This window comes from Sycon ciliatum, chromosome 1 (genome assembly GCF_964019385.1).
Source record: "Sycon ciliatum chromosome 1, ocSycCili1.1, whole genome shotgun sequence".
Classification (NCBI taxonomy): Eukaryota; Metazoa; Porifera; class Calcarea; order Leucosolenida; family Sycettidae; genus Sycon; species Sycon ciliatum.
The window spans coordinates 72,007,678-72,022,390 of record NC_088643.1 but is presented as its reverse complement, the minus strand read 5'-3'; the positions used below and the strand labels follow the sequence as shown (position 1 = coordinate 72,022,390).

General features: G+C 46.0%; 1 protein-coding gene across 1 annotated transcript in view; it reads right to left on the bottom strand.

Moving 5' to 3' along the window:
* LOC135805283 (pyridine nucleotide-disulfide oxidoreductase domain-containing protein 2-like) overlaps positions 1–14,036 on the bottom strand; it is a 28,320-nt gene extending 14,284 nt beyond the window's left edge. Inside the window, exons 1-10 of the mRNA XM_065319302.1 lie at positions 13,846–14,036; positions 9,255–9,274; positions 6,302–6,395; positions 5,966–6,039; positions 5,553–5,711; positions 4,377–4,413; positions 3,871–3,975; positions 3,190–3,254; positions 2,799–2,896; positions 2,368–2,512 (exon numbers count right to left, since the gene is read on the bottom strand). Of these exons, the coding sequence (XP_065175374.1) occupies positions 2,368–2,512; positions 2,799–2,896; positions 3,190–3,254; positions 3,871–3,975; positions 4,377–4,413; positions 5,553–5,711; positions 5,966–6,039; positions 6,302–6,395; positions 9,255–9,274; positions 13,846–13,984 (936 nt within the window). The 5' untranslated portion in view covers positions 13,985–14,036. The remainder of the gene's footprint in view (positions 1–2,367; positions 2,513–2,798; positions 2,897–3,189; positions 3,255–3,870; positions 3,976–4,376; positions 4,414–5,552; positions 5,712–5,965; positions 6,040–6,301; positions 6,396–9,254; positions 9,275–13,845) is intronic.
* Positions 14,037–14,713: the final 677 nt, after the last annotated feature.

The following is a 14,713-nucleotide window of genomic DNA, read 5'->3' as shown; positions in this document are numbered from 1 at the left end:
ATAAATATGCGCCAAATATTTGTGGACTTACAGTATTGAATGGGCAAGAAGGCAAAACTACCATTACAAGTTCTGCGGGCAAGAGTAATAAGCTCCCAAGAGCTTATACTCTTGCTTCTGGTAAGTGGAGAAATAGAATCAGGTAATGGAGGAAGCACATGCAATGGACGGTGGTAGCTTCACAAACAGGATAGTAGCAGAGGGCTGCCACTTTTCTGTTGGTGGAAATGAGAAGCAGTGTCTGAGGTGTTCAATGGCAGGGAGTCGAGGGGGAAGCAACCCCTTTAGAAACGGTAGCACTTTCAGGATTTCGAGGGCCCGAAACAACAGATTGGTACACTTTCGTTAACAATCGTTTTCAGTCGGTTTGTCGGAACAACTGATCGGAATGTTCCCGGAAAATCAGAATACATGTAGAACAAGTCGAGGCCCTGACAATATGGATAACCCTCTGTCCTGGCACATGAAAGTACACGTACATGTAACACGGTGAACTATGATCAACTACAAGTAGTGATAGCGAGCTGAAAGCAAAAAAATCAGTTAGAAAAATCTGATAGCTGTGCCACCAAAAATCGCATTCAAAAGTCTGGTTTATGAACATTCCCATATCCTCTTTCAGACTTTGGGTACAATACAGTTTTCTAAATATCAAATTCAATCACATCTCAATGAATAGCCTCGCTCAAGACCTTTCCAATGGGCCGTGTATAGTGTGTACGTGCTACTAGACTACAGACATTTAGACGAAACAGTTCTGTCGGCAGATTAACTTTTACAGCCATGTACTTCAACCAAACTCCAACTTGGCCCAAGGAACGGCAGCCGTTCACACAGCTCCGATTCTGGCCCCTGTAGACCATGATGCCGGTGACCCTCTGATGTATGCTATAGCTCGGCGAACCAAACACCGTGACGGGATTTTTAGCGGCTCGCCCATAATCTCTTTTTCATGGAGGGGTGGTAAGTTAGGTACCTCCGCCCGGGCCGTACAGTATACCCTTTTCCCCTAGCTGGCCTGCATGCACCCGTACTACGTCATTCTCACCTTTCGTTCCGTTGGCCTGGGTAGCTACTTGCGCACCCATGTTTGCCATAGCTACCCAGGCCCTTTATATTGCGTTGCCTCTCTTCAAATAATCGCTCTCTTCAAATAATCGCTCTCTTCAAATAATCGCTCTCTTCAGTCGAACTCTCAGTCTCTCTGCAGAGAGTACATGTCTGGCTGGTGTTCCGCACTAGCTGCTTACCCAACCTGTCCAGCATGCAACTCCCAGCAGTTCATACGAGTGCACTAAGGTAGAGTGAAGAGAATTCATGATCGAGGAGAAATTGGAGGTGATGAGAGTATGCCTGCATCATTTGCTATTTAGCACGGCCACCTCCCATGGCTAGATGATGGCTCTCCCTCTTTGTCACTGAGCTCAGTAAAATGGTCTACAAAGCTGGGTCAGCCGACCACCACATTGGGTCGGAGCACACGGTTCGGCCATGGCCGGACCTTATTTGGAAAAAGTTGATCCACATATTTCGTGCAAAACGGGGTTTTTCATCAATAATGTTCACTTCCGGTAAAGTATCCCATTTGGCCGGACCACCTAGAGCCCTGGACACATTTCGTGCAAAACGGGTTTTTTCATCAATAATGTTCACTTCCGGTAAAGTATCCCATTTGGCCGGACCACCTAGAGCCCTGGACACATTTCGTGCAAAACGGCCCGGTTTTTCATCGATAATGTTCACGTCCCGGTCGGGTAAAGTATCTCATTTGGCTGGACCACCTAGAGCCCTGGTGCTACAGCCCTGCCAGACGGTACTTCGCTCCAGCACAATAATGCATTGCGGTGTTACCTAACTGAACAGAAAGACCAGCGGTGATTGCAGTGTTCCCTGACTGAAGGACCGGTGGTGGTCGTGGTGTACTGTGGTTTCTACATGATCGGGAGCAACCCAGGACAGGAATGCATTGGACCTCAGAAGTTTCCGGCCTCGGCCGCATAACAGCAGACTGCCATCACCAGCATGCACGTGCATTTCAAGTAGATTTGGCAAATGCTCATGGTTCCAGTCCTAACAGATACAATCTACTAGATCAAGTCCTGTGTCAGCGTGCCATGTTCCAGGATGATACGACTTCTGGTGGTAGTGGTGGCAGAATGACAATACTTGTAATACCTAGCCTAGTAACTAGGTACTTACTACACAGTAAGTACATCCCACATTCAAAAAATCAGGATTCCACGATAATGAACGCCATTGCTTATCACACGCCACATGCATGATCGGGTACACGCGTACTGTACCGTTGTTATGCCTATTTCACACAGCAGCCCCTTGCACACACGCCACTAGCACAGTGCTACTCACAGAGTTCAGGCATATGTCCACGCCGGCCTTGACAGCAGCTTGTGCCATGGCCCCAGTGACGGCGCCCATACCGCCGTGCGGGTACGCCCACTCACCCGGACCGCCGCCGTCCACACCACCCATCACATGGTGCAGCAGCACATATCTGTTCCAGGACCAACACAGAACACACCAGCAGCGCGGCACACCACACACCACCAGTGCTTTAAAAGAGGCAGACATCTTCTAAACTCTAATCAATACTTCTCTGCCTCAAAATCAGAAACCTCGCATGCAATGTTATTTCTAAACTTCCATCAAATCGCAGGCCATACCTCAGTACGTATCCAAAACAGACTCAATGGGGTACAGGATTGAAGAGTGTTCGGCGTCTTGCACCTATAACTACTGTCTAATACATGCATCTCTCCACAACAGCTACCCTGTCTTACCCGCTGCCTGGGGAGTAGGGACTAAGCATTGCACCGATAATGGCATCGGTGCCCAGTGCAGCCTTCAGCACGTCACCCTCAAACCACTTATCCAAGACCTGAACAGTACGGTAAGAAGCACATGCACAATACCAGGAAACCCAAATATTATTACTACATGTAAGCTGTGTTTGCCAACCAAAAAAGACCTGAAAGACTGAATTTGGGTTGCAAGCGCACATGTACATGTATCTTTCTGGACGATGGGACCACGCCAATCCTCTAAGATGGGACCACGCCAATCCTCTAAGATGGGACCACGCCAATCCTCTAAGCAGCTAGTAGTCATAGTACATGTACACATGTAGCTCATTATGCAAGGTACTGGGATTGAGAAGTAGGCATTCGTCACCTTTGCTGCAGGAGATGTCATTAGCTCATACGCACCAGGTAAGTGCTTCAGCCCAAGCCGAGAACCTACCGAACAAAAACATGTGTGTACAGACATACCAGCATCTACATCAGATACTGCTGGGGACTCAGCATGGCAAAGAAAGGAGCAGTCATACCGGTAACAAAAAATAGCTTTGGCCCGGTAATGCACATGTAGAGAGTCGAGACCTACAGATGAGGGGAAATGACACATTCTCAGCACAGTCACCTCGGTGGGTTCCCACCTCGGCGAACCACAGCTGACAGTGACAACATAGTTAACATGCTAGTACATGTATTGTACTAGCATGTCCACATACATGTACTAGCATGTGCACATAGAGTCTGAGAGTGAAGCACACTGATTACTACTGTGCACATGCATCTGAACGGAACTGGTCATGACTCATGGCACACGGGTGAAAATCTTTGGACCCAATACGAGCACACAGATATTAGACTAGAGTAGATGCAGACAATCTGCATGCACCAGCGCAACAGCAGATACAGCCTAGACAAACCTATGCCAATGCACCAGCGCAACAGCAGATACAGCCTAGACAAACCTATGGCTATGCCAATGTCGACAAGAACACTGTCACTTCGTACACAATGTGCAATGCTGTACAGTGTGGTGTTTCGCCACGATCGTTTCTTTTACCTGCTTTCAGCAATGCTCGTAGAGAACCCATTTTTGACGAAATTGACGAAGACTTCTGCACCATGTTCAATGGAACGCTGTCCAGAAGTGGATCGACACTATTAGCTAAGCAGCAAAACCCAGACATAAAATTCACATCAGGTAAGGTAAGGGGAATGGAAGCATGAGCTAGTCAGCCATGCACACATACACAAGTCCATCTGTTCATGTACATGGTCCACATCTTACGACAACAGTGAGCATTAAAATTCACCATCTTGGACTGGATCTACGACACCGCAACATTGGCCATCACTTCACTACTGAAAAAAGCCTGCGTAGCAAAAGCATTCATCACTCATCATTGCACACATTGGTGTCATACCTAGGACCTATTATAGTATAGAAAGTGCTGTATATCAACTTCATGCTGGACTTAGCTGTGAGTAAGGTGGTGTATGCAGTCTATATCCTACTAACGCCATACTGGACTGCAGCTATGCGTCTCAGTGGACATGTACACTTACCAATTCTTGCTATGAACTCTTCATACCTGCCATACATCTGAGTACACGCCAACAACAAAGCACATCCAAGCAAAACACAACGAGCACATCTCATGGGTTTGAACTGCATCTCTCTCTCTCTCTCTCTCTCTCTCTCTCTCTCTCTCTCTCTCTCTCTCTCTCTCTCTCTCTCTCTCTCTCTCTCTCTCTCTCTCTCTCTCTCTCTCTCTCTCTCTCTCTCTCTCTCTCTCTATCTCTCTCTCTCTCTCTCTCTCTCTCTCTCTCTCTCTCTCTCTCTCTCTGTCTCTCTCTGTCTCTCTCTCTCTGTCTCTCTCTGTCTTTGTCTCTGTCTTTGTCTCTGTCTGTCTGTCTGTCTGTCTGTCTGTCTGTCTGTCTGTCTGTCTGTCTGTCTGTCTGTCTGTCTGTCTGCCTGTCTGTCTCTATCTATCTATCTAAGTTCCCACGTGCAGCTACAGTAAAATTAATACTAAATACCTATGGACTGTGTAACTATTGCCAGAGATCATGTGTCTTCAGCGGCCGGCTAACATGGATCCAGCAACCAACTAAGCATAGATTCCCGATGGGTGGCAGTGAAGGCAAAGCACTGGTCTTCAAAAAGAATCTGGTTATCTGAACACAGTGGTTTGCCCAATGAGCACAGGTTTGACCCGCACCTACCACCTGTTCAATCAAGCCCCTACAGAACTTGCAGGGTGAATGGCAATGGCACAGCAGCTGGCATGTGACACCTTATCACACCAGTCCCGGAGAGGAACTGTTTGGTTGCGTGCATGCGGCAATTGCCAACGAGCAAGACAGCCAGATAGCGTTTTAAATACTGCTATTCTGCTCGAGAACTGGACAAAAAGCGGAGAACGCCATGCACAGATACAGCACATACTTCCCCCGGAAACAAAAAAAACCTTGACTTCAATGGACCTAATAGTTCTGAGGAATTGAGCAATAGCCACTCCGAGTGAGACTCAAATGGTGTCAACTTCTTTTGTATAATAGTGTACATACTCAAAAGAAGTATATCCACTCATTGTTTTGAATTTGGTTAATTCCCATGAGCCAAATCTGTTGAGCACAGTAATTCCTTAGAATGTGGATATAAAAGTCACAAAGTTTTTGCTTCCAGAGGAAGTACATTTACACATACAGCTGCTAGGCTCTGCAAGCAGTAGCGTCTACCTCAGCATCTTTGCTTGAAAACTGGCTTATCTGGTTTCGATTCTGCTCCGCATCAGAGCCAAGAAGCAGGCCAGCTGGTCGACTCGATTGGTCCGTGGACTTTGTCCAAAGAGGAGTGAAGGAGGACGGGTCTCGTTTGTGAAGTCGGAGTCCATGTCCCTGATGGCATGGATAACACAGACACACAAAAGACAGCAGATGTTAAACTAGAGGATATCATCACACACAGAAACATTCTGTACCCAATGCAGTTTGTCCTGTCTGCAGCATCAAAGTGGCGGGCACCATCCATTTCGGAGAGACGCATTCTAAAAACGCTACATGCAGCTAGCCACCCTAAGCCATACGTTGCATTGACATGCTTTCTGCTTGCTAGGTAAGCAGAGGAGCTCCATCACTGACCACACTCTTACCTTCAGGTCCAAGTCCTTGAGAATCTGTGGCCGAAGAAGACTGAGCAGATAGGATGCACGGGAGAACTTGAATCCTGCTCACAAGGACCGCAGAACACATGTGTGTACAGTCAGATGTGGGTACACGCCCCACAGCTCAGCACAACTCAAACTTCAGCAAACACACAAGGCACAGTTGGCATACATTACATGACACAACAAGTGAATAGGATGAAACCCAATGAAGGCAAACATGCAGTGTACATGGATCCATATTTCAAATACTGTACTGACCTTTTGTGGGGGCAAAGCTAAGCTCGCCGGAACCAACAAACACTGCGTGCTCAACAACCTCACCTGGTACGATTTCTTCAGTGATCGCTGCTCCACCAGCTATGTGACGTCTTTCTAGAATCAGAACTTTTCGACCACCTCGAGCCAAGTATGTTGCCTGCATGCAGCAGAATAATCAAATATACTACAGTAGTAAACCAAACGCTGTGTAAGGCTATATTCCCTCTCTCGTTGCGGTTGAACTTGAGAGGTATAATTATATACATTTTTCACAGTTCGCATGTGACTCAGTCAGACCGAATTTCCCGCCGTGACCCATAGGAATGCCACCACCCTTAAGGATCAAGGCGCATATGCAGCTCCTAAAGCGGTGGGAGGTGAGTAGATCAGACCCTCCACAAAGTGGTCAAAGACAGAAAATCCCATTCGCTTCAAGTACATTCATGATTCGCGTACCGTCAATCCCACTCATGTGAAGACGCACTGGCTGTTTGCATTGCCAGTTGGCAACGTTCTCTAGACAATGGAAATGTTGTAGCGGTGGCAATGTTGGACCTCAGTAAAGCTTTTGACTGTGTTCAGCACGACAAACTTCTCCTGGAGCTCCATGTGTGTGGTATAGGTGGTAAAGCCCTGGCCTGGCTCTGCAGCTACCTGTCTAGTCGTCAATAGCAAGTTGTACGTCGCCGCAACCCCCCGGGAGAACAGTATTCTGCCAACCGTGGTGTCCCTCAGGGTTCTGTACTTGGTCCGCTTCTGTTCACCCTGTACACACGCTCTCTTCCAACATGCTTGGCTTTCCCCACCAGCCAACTCTATGCGGATGATACAAATGTCTATGTTGCAGACAAGACTGCCGATGCAGCAATAGAAAAGCTTGAGAAAGACTTGCACTCAGTCAGCGAGTTTCTGCACTCCAGGGAACTCAAATTAAACCCAGCAAAGACTCAGTTTCTTGTTCTGCGGAAGCCCACCGTGCAGGCATCCCGTCAGTTGCGATTCTGTGACACTGTGGTTGAACAATCATCTTGTGCTAAGTATCTTGGCATCATTATTGATGAGCACTTGACATTCCGTCAGCAAGTTGATGCACTCCGAAAGAAGGTCAGTGCAAAAGTGAATGCCTTTCGGCGCTGCCGCACCATGTTGACCAATGCAGCCAGACGCATATTTTATCTCTCTTTTGTCCAGTCTACACTGGAATATGCAAGCAATGCTTATGAACACAGTCTGCGACAACATGAATATGATTCTCTCACCCGCATCTCTCGCCGTTCATTGCGTACTGTATTTGGCTACCCACCCACCGCAGATGTCCAGTGTATTCTGTCTCGAAACTATCTCACACCCATCACTATCCGTCTCTCTCTTAAACTGTATCTCCTTGTATTCAGATGCGTTCATTCTTCTGCCAGCTCACTTCTGTGCCGCCTTTTCTGCCTTCGTGCCAATTCTGAGGCACGTAGCCGCACCTGCACAAGGTCTCAAGTCTCGCTTGGACTTGTACTTATTTATTTATTATTTATTTATTACAGCATCTCATAGCACAGTGAGAACACCGGCCAATACAAAGAGAGAGGATGTTAGCCAACCACGGCAAGGAAGGGAGAAGGGGAGGAGAAGAAAAAAAGGAACCGGCATGGATAAGTAGTGATTGCAACAAAATGAGAAACACAAAATTAAAGTCAAGGTGCGACAAGGCTCTTAAAAAGGCGGAGGGAAGAAAGGTCCTTAGCTTCTTGGGGAAGTGCCAGCCACGCAGAGTACGCAGTGAAAAGGGGAGAGTGAAGTAGAAATGAGGACTTGGGTTTCGGAAGAGAAAGGGAGTTTCTCGTGCTACGGGAAGAAAACCAGTTGAAACAGTGGAGGTGAGGTGGACACAGATTGAGTTTGAGAGAATGGATAAGGGTGACAAGATGTGAATTACGTCTCTTAGACAAAGGGGTAGTGTCAGCAAGGGCATAAAGGGTGGAAGATGGGAGCATGCGGGGTTTTCGGAGGAGGATTTTTAGAACTTTTTTGTGCTGAATTTCGAGCTTGGCAGCACGGGTTGTGGAAATTCCAGCCCAAGCAGTATCTGCATAATCAAAAATGGGGCGTAGGTAAGCTGAGTAAAAGAGGAGTTTACAAGAGATTGGGAGATGGTAACAGTGAGAAGAGAGGATTCCTAAAGATGAACTTGATCGTTTACATATGTAATCGATGTGGGGTTCCCATGAAAGATTAGAGTCAATGAAAATGCCAAGTACTGCCACGAGCCTCCTCTCGATTTGGTTATTCCTCTCTTTCTTATTTAGCCGCTGACCGCTGGAACTCAGTTCCGGCATCGGTCCGCCTTGCTGCTTCACCAAGTCAATTTTGTATCGCAATCCTAGATTGGCTAGGGTACCCCGTAAGGAGACCATAGGTCTGTGGGGACTGCCCTAGAGAAATATGAATAAATACTATACTATACTATAGGTATAAGCAGCTTGTTTTAAGTGCACATACCGTAAAAGTACCATTGATCCGCCCCAACGCCGTGTTGCTTCCTGGCTATTTTTCCGGCAGGCGGTGGGATTTAAATCCAGGCTGCCAAGAGCAGTATGATGTACAACAACGCAAAGGCCATATATGATACTTGCAGTGCTGGATTGTGCACAGTTCCATCCACAGGAATACCTGCACTGGCTTGGCACTGCTTTGTGCAAGGCATGCGCTGGCTCCACACCGTATTTTGACGTATACACTCGCTTCACAGGTAGAAAAACAACGGGGGGGGGGGGGGTCAACGTTATTTTGCAGCAGTTTTGTCTCTCCTGCTGCTGTCTGCTGAAGCATTACAATTATAGGTGCCCCTATGACCATAATGGTCATGGGAAATTCATGCACATGACGCTTACGCTGGAACAGAGCCGAGTTGGGCACATGCAGGTATCACAACGCTCACACAACACCCATGGTTCATCGCAGCTTGAAATAAATGGCCATCTCAGTAAACATTCCACTTCAGATGAGAAGAAAACAGTCCACTTACTGCAATGAGCCCATTGTGACCTGTGGTGCAAAGAAAGATTTTTAAAAAAACAGGAACACACGCCTTTCAAAACGGCTTTGACTTCCGAACAGCATGAGGAAATTACATAGCTAGGAATTCCACGCCCATGCCATGATCAGTGCTGCCAAATAATCCTCGCCCAAAATCTGACACCCTTTACTGCCAAGGCTGGCCACATGATGCGAATTTTTCTTCTCAGCAATTTTTTTTCCAGAGATTTCAAAATATCACCCAAAATACCAAGAAAATTCGCTCCGTTGCCATGGTAACCGATATGACGCCCCGAAGTTGTCATGATTTTTGTACTGCATGAGTGTGGCTACGCACTGACACAGTCTGTACAGTGTACATGCCATCCAGGCGTGTTACTTTGCACTTTCCCAGCCCAGCGCTACCGTAGTGACGCGCATATAAGCACATGTGCCTATACCCGGGCATAAGCGCACCCTCACAAATAAGCGCATGGGCTTATAAGTGAACCTAAATGCAGTCCGTTCCGCGACACACGGACACCACAAAAACACCATGTTCACGTAGTTCAATGTGCAGTGCGGTATTGCACTATATGCATAAATATGCAAGGTACCGGTACACTAGCAACTGAAGCGCATGCGCCTATGTGTGAGACAATACGGCCCGCAAAAATAGCAAAAACCGCATTAACTCACTCATAAGCGCATGTGCCTTTATGTGCGTCACTACGGTAGCCATTTTAGATGCACATGTACTGTGATGTGTGCCTTCAGTTGCGCTGAAAAGTGAAAATACTACAGGACTTCTGCATAGGAAAGTACTGATCCCTGACATTTTAGCTGCTTTTCGGACGTATCCTTTTTCGGACCGGTTTTCGGAAGAGTCTTCAAAAATCAGACACTGTCCGAAAAATCGGACGGTTTGGCAGCACTGCATTATGGACTCATCGATGTAGCTGCACTACAGGAAGATACAAGCATGTTGCCATTCATTGATCCAGTCATGATCGACACGCAGTCTGCTTTGGGTTGGCTAAAGCATGGTCCACTAAATATGAGGTGAGATTCTAGATACCATATTTCCCCGATTATAAGTCGCACCCCCATTTTCAGGTTTGAGCCATATTGTTTCGATATATTCACTTCAGTAGTCAGTTATGCTCGATAGTAGGGCTCAAACGGTTAGTCCGATTAACCGGTTGCAGACCGGTTACGAAGAATTAACGGTTAACCGATAAAGATAACGGTTACGCAGTAACTTTTCAGTCAATTTTTTCAAGTATCAGGTCGTTGCAAAGTATGCACTTTCGCAGGCTGTCGCACGCGTACGCAATTTCTGGGCTGTCAACTCGGTCATATCTGGTCTCTTCGTGTGAGAGCATGTATGAATGAGCATGCAAGAGAATATACATGTGTGCGTTGTACTGAATAGGGTACATTTTTTGAATAAGTATAGTCAAATATACGGTTAAAAAAGAGTCCGCAGGATTGCCGTGGCTTATAGGTTATAACCGTTAAACCGACCGTTAGCTTAGCAGTTAACCGTTGGGGGTAAAACCGTGACCGTTTGAGCCCTACTCGATAGCAACTTTTCGAATAATCGATTCGTTAGCTTGTAACGATTTCTATTTCGAGTATTCGGTATAATCGTTTCACCCCTAGTAAAAAGGTGCGACTTATATTCGGGGAAATACGGTAACTAGCTATAGGAATTATTCATGGCATTATTTAAATTGTTATCTCCATGTAGATTATTTGTACTCAATCTGCGGACAGAACTGTTTCGTCCTTTGTGGACTGTAGATTATTTGTATAAAATAAACATTTATTCTCGGATACCGAGCCAGTAATAAAATGTAAAAAAGAGAAGAAACACATGAGAACGAGTTATGCAGCAACTATCTGTAACAGTCGGCATTCTTTGTTGCCGCGGGACTTAGCTTGTGCACATTTTCGCTGCGCTCACCTTCCCCTCTTCGGTCCTACGTAACCATGAACCTTCCAAGTTGGAAGGCTGTTGGTTTGCGCACTGGAGATGTGTTAGAGCTAGGTCTCGGGTCGCTGAATGTCTCAGTAGCCTGTCAGTTTTGTGCCCTATTATCGCACTTTCTGACCGTTTATCATATTGTTACAGTCGTGGATAGTTGCTGCATAACTCGTTCTCATGTGTTTCTTCTCTTTTTTTACATAAACATTTATGTATATGTAGCCCATGCACCTGTCCTGCGAGTTCAGGCTGCGTGTGATATGCACTTAGTGCACAAATTCATTTCATTGCTACTCGACTGCGTGACACAGGACATGACAGTAGTATAAGAGTGGTGGAAAAGCACATACTGTAAAGTACCGTTGATCCCCCCCCCTCTAACTTCCGCCCTCTGTCGAAATTGTGCCTGTGAAGAGACTTCGGTGTCTAGCATTGTATCAATGAAATATGGTGTTGAACCGACGTGTGCACTGCTGCACACAATACAAGCCAGTGCAGGACGGAAATGTGCACAATCTAACATGCCAAGCCTGATCTTCTGCCTCGTTGTATATCGCACTTCGCTTGACCGACTTGATCTAATTCCAGCCCCCCAGTGAAAAAACCAGCTGGGAGGCAACACGGCATGTGTGTGTGGGGGGGGGGGGGGGGGGCAACGGTACATTACAGCAATACGGCATGGGTCAGTTTGAACTTTGAAACTTGCTAGCACACTATTTTACTAGAGTAAGATCGGGCGCCGAAGAACGCAGGGGCTCAAGGCGCAGCCTGGCATTGTTCTAAAAATTAATGTTCAAATGTTAGTCGTTTTATTCATAAGGTGAAGGAATGGAAAACGGAGTTAGTCGTTTTGTTCTTATTCTTCGATTATGGAGAGCATCATACAATGTGATCACGTCGCGTGGAAAACAGGTAGAAAACAGTACATGCGTTCTCAAATCTGAAAATCTAGCCTGGATTGTTCATAAATTTCAATATTTGTGCCATTTTCCAGTCCAAGGCTGTGATCGTTTCGTCGGACCCAGATCAAGATCCAGATCCACTAGGTCCCTCAGAATCAATCGATCACATTTGGAGCACACCGCTGCCGTGACTATGCTGAGGTAGAAAAACCACGCTCGAAAAGTTACTCGCCAGGTTCGTATTCGTCGTACTCACCTGCATGGTGCAACGCTTTTCCACGTGTATGTGTACCAAACTCATTGGCAAAATGCGTATAACAATGAGTGTTACCCGCCAAACACATACAAATGTCATGTTTGGTGAAAATGGATCCATAGGATCCAGTCAACCCTGCTCCCGGGCTGTCCCCGGGGAAAATCGCGATTCCGCGGCCGCGTTTTTTTCCGCGTTTTGCGATTTTTTTAAAGACCGCGTTTTCCGCGATTTTCCCGTGTTTTTTGAACTTTTTTGTTGCACTACACGTACACACAGTGCACTGTTCGGTCAGCAACGTCTCATCGTGGCGGCTTTGCACTCAAATATGACGAGTGCTTACACCAGAGACTTGTAACTGATTGATTTCACTACATACTCACTGAAAATTGCCTCATACAGTCGACCTGCCCTTATAACGATATTTGCGTCACACCAAGAAATATTGTTATAAGGGTAATAATGTTATAGGGGTAACTGGCTCATTTCATACACATACGTCATAATGCATGGATTTTGTGCATTTTTTACACTCTTCATAGCATAAAAAAACTGACGTACATGCCCAGTATGTACACAGCAAGGTGCCCACTGGTGCCCCATTACATTCCGTCATGTCCCAGCGACTTATCAAGTGAAGCTTGCCCTACCTGGATAGTGGGCTCTACATATTCCCTGCTAGACATTGTTATAAAATGGAAAATGTCGATTGGTCAGCCCATTTTAATATTGTTATAGGGGTAATATCGTTATAGCAATATTGTTATAGAGGCAAGGCATTGTATACACAAGTCAATGGAGTGATTTGGTTTGGCAGAATAATATCGTTATAAGGGTAATATCGTTATAGAGGTTATCGTTATAAGGGTAGGTCGACTGTATCAACTGCAAACTTGCCGCATATCAATAATAATTAATATTCACCGCATATTTACCGCAAATTCACCGCAAATTATGCCATATTATGCCGCGTTTTCCCCCGCGTTTTTGCGATTTTTTTCCGCGATTTTCCCCGGGGCAGGGTTGCTCAGATCCAAATCCGAAGGATCTGGATCAGGATCCAACCAATCGATCACTGCAGATCCAGTCGATCCTATGGATCTGGTTCTGGATCCCACCAAACGATCACGGACTAATAGGCTACGGTAAAGTTCTCTCTCTACGGCGTCCGATCTAACTGTGTACATGTAGTGTGGTTGTGTTATTTGTGGGTGAGTGAAAACGCATGTGCATGGGCATGTGTAAATATGGGTATGTGTAAATATGCTGTGTATGTGTTCACGCGTGGGGCAATGATTATGTCAGTCGATAAGATTGAATTTTAGTCGATAGGGAATAGGGTCAGTTTTTTCACCCCAACGAGTAACTCTACCAGTTGACTGTTCCAAGTCAAGCTAACTAAACAAATTGGGTACTAGTAATTAATCGCACATCATGACTGGCTAATGGCATTTACCTGCTCCTACGATGACTGTATTATACTCCTTATCGCCACAACTTGCAGGACTGTTCGCGATGGTGCCCGCACTCCTAAACACTGCATAAGTGCTGCGTGATGCAGCCTTGCCGCAACGACAGGCAAAGCGGTACACCATGGTCCAAGCCTAGCAAAAACGTTCCTATTAGTGTCACGATCACATCCTTCTTTGTGGAACATTTTCAAAAAAATTGTAACACAAACATGTACTAGTACATGTGGACTCGATGCATCGTCAAGAGGGGAAACCCCGATCGCCTTGGCGGCTACATGACACCATGCACACTCGCGTACACTAGTACTAGTACTACAGTCCATTCAGAAAAAAATGAACTTCTAGCTTTTGGCCATAAATGGGTCAAACGTTGAGTTTTTTTAGAATTTTTTTCTGCTATCCCATAATTATGGAATCCTCTTCCAATTATGTTTCTGAAGTTCTTTTGTCCAAAAAGCAAGCCATAGCAAGAATAGGATTTCGGCCAGGTTTTGCCCCAAAAGCACTGAATTGGGAAAAACCATCAAAATCCAGGCCGTTTGACCCCGCCTGCAACAGTGCATTCTGCGGTTCGAACCCCAGTTCAGGCACCCTTTTTGGACCCTTTTTCAAATTTCAAAGTTCGCAGCACTGCACTGTGTACGATGAAATCACGAAAAATCGCCAAATACGGGAGCTCGCCAGAGCCAGGACCCATCTTTTTATTATAGCAATAAAAACTGCTTTAGGCCAAACTAAAGAAGGTGTGTGGTTCGACTAACATGGACATTTTTTTTACGGGCGGGCGGGCGGATTTTTTTTTAAATATATTTTTTAGTACATGTAAATACACTGTATACGCGTATCGAGTAG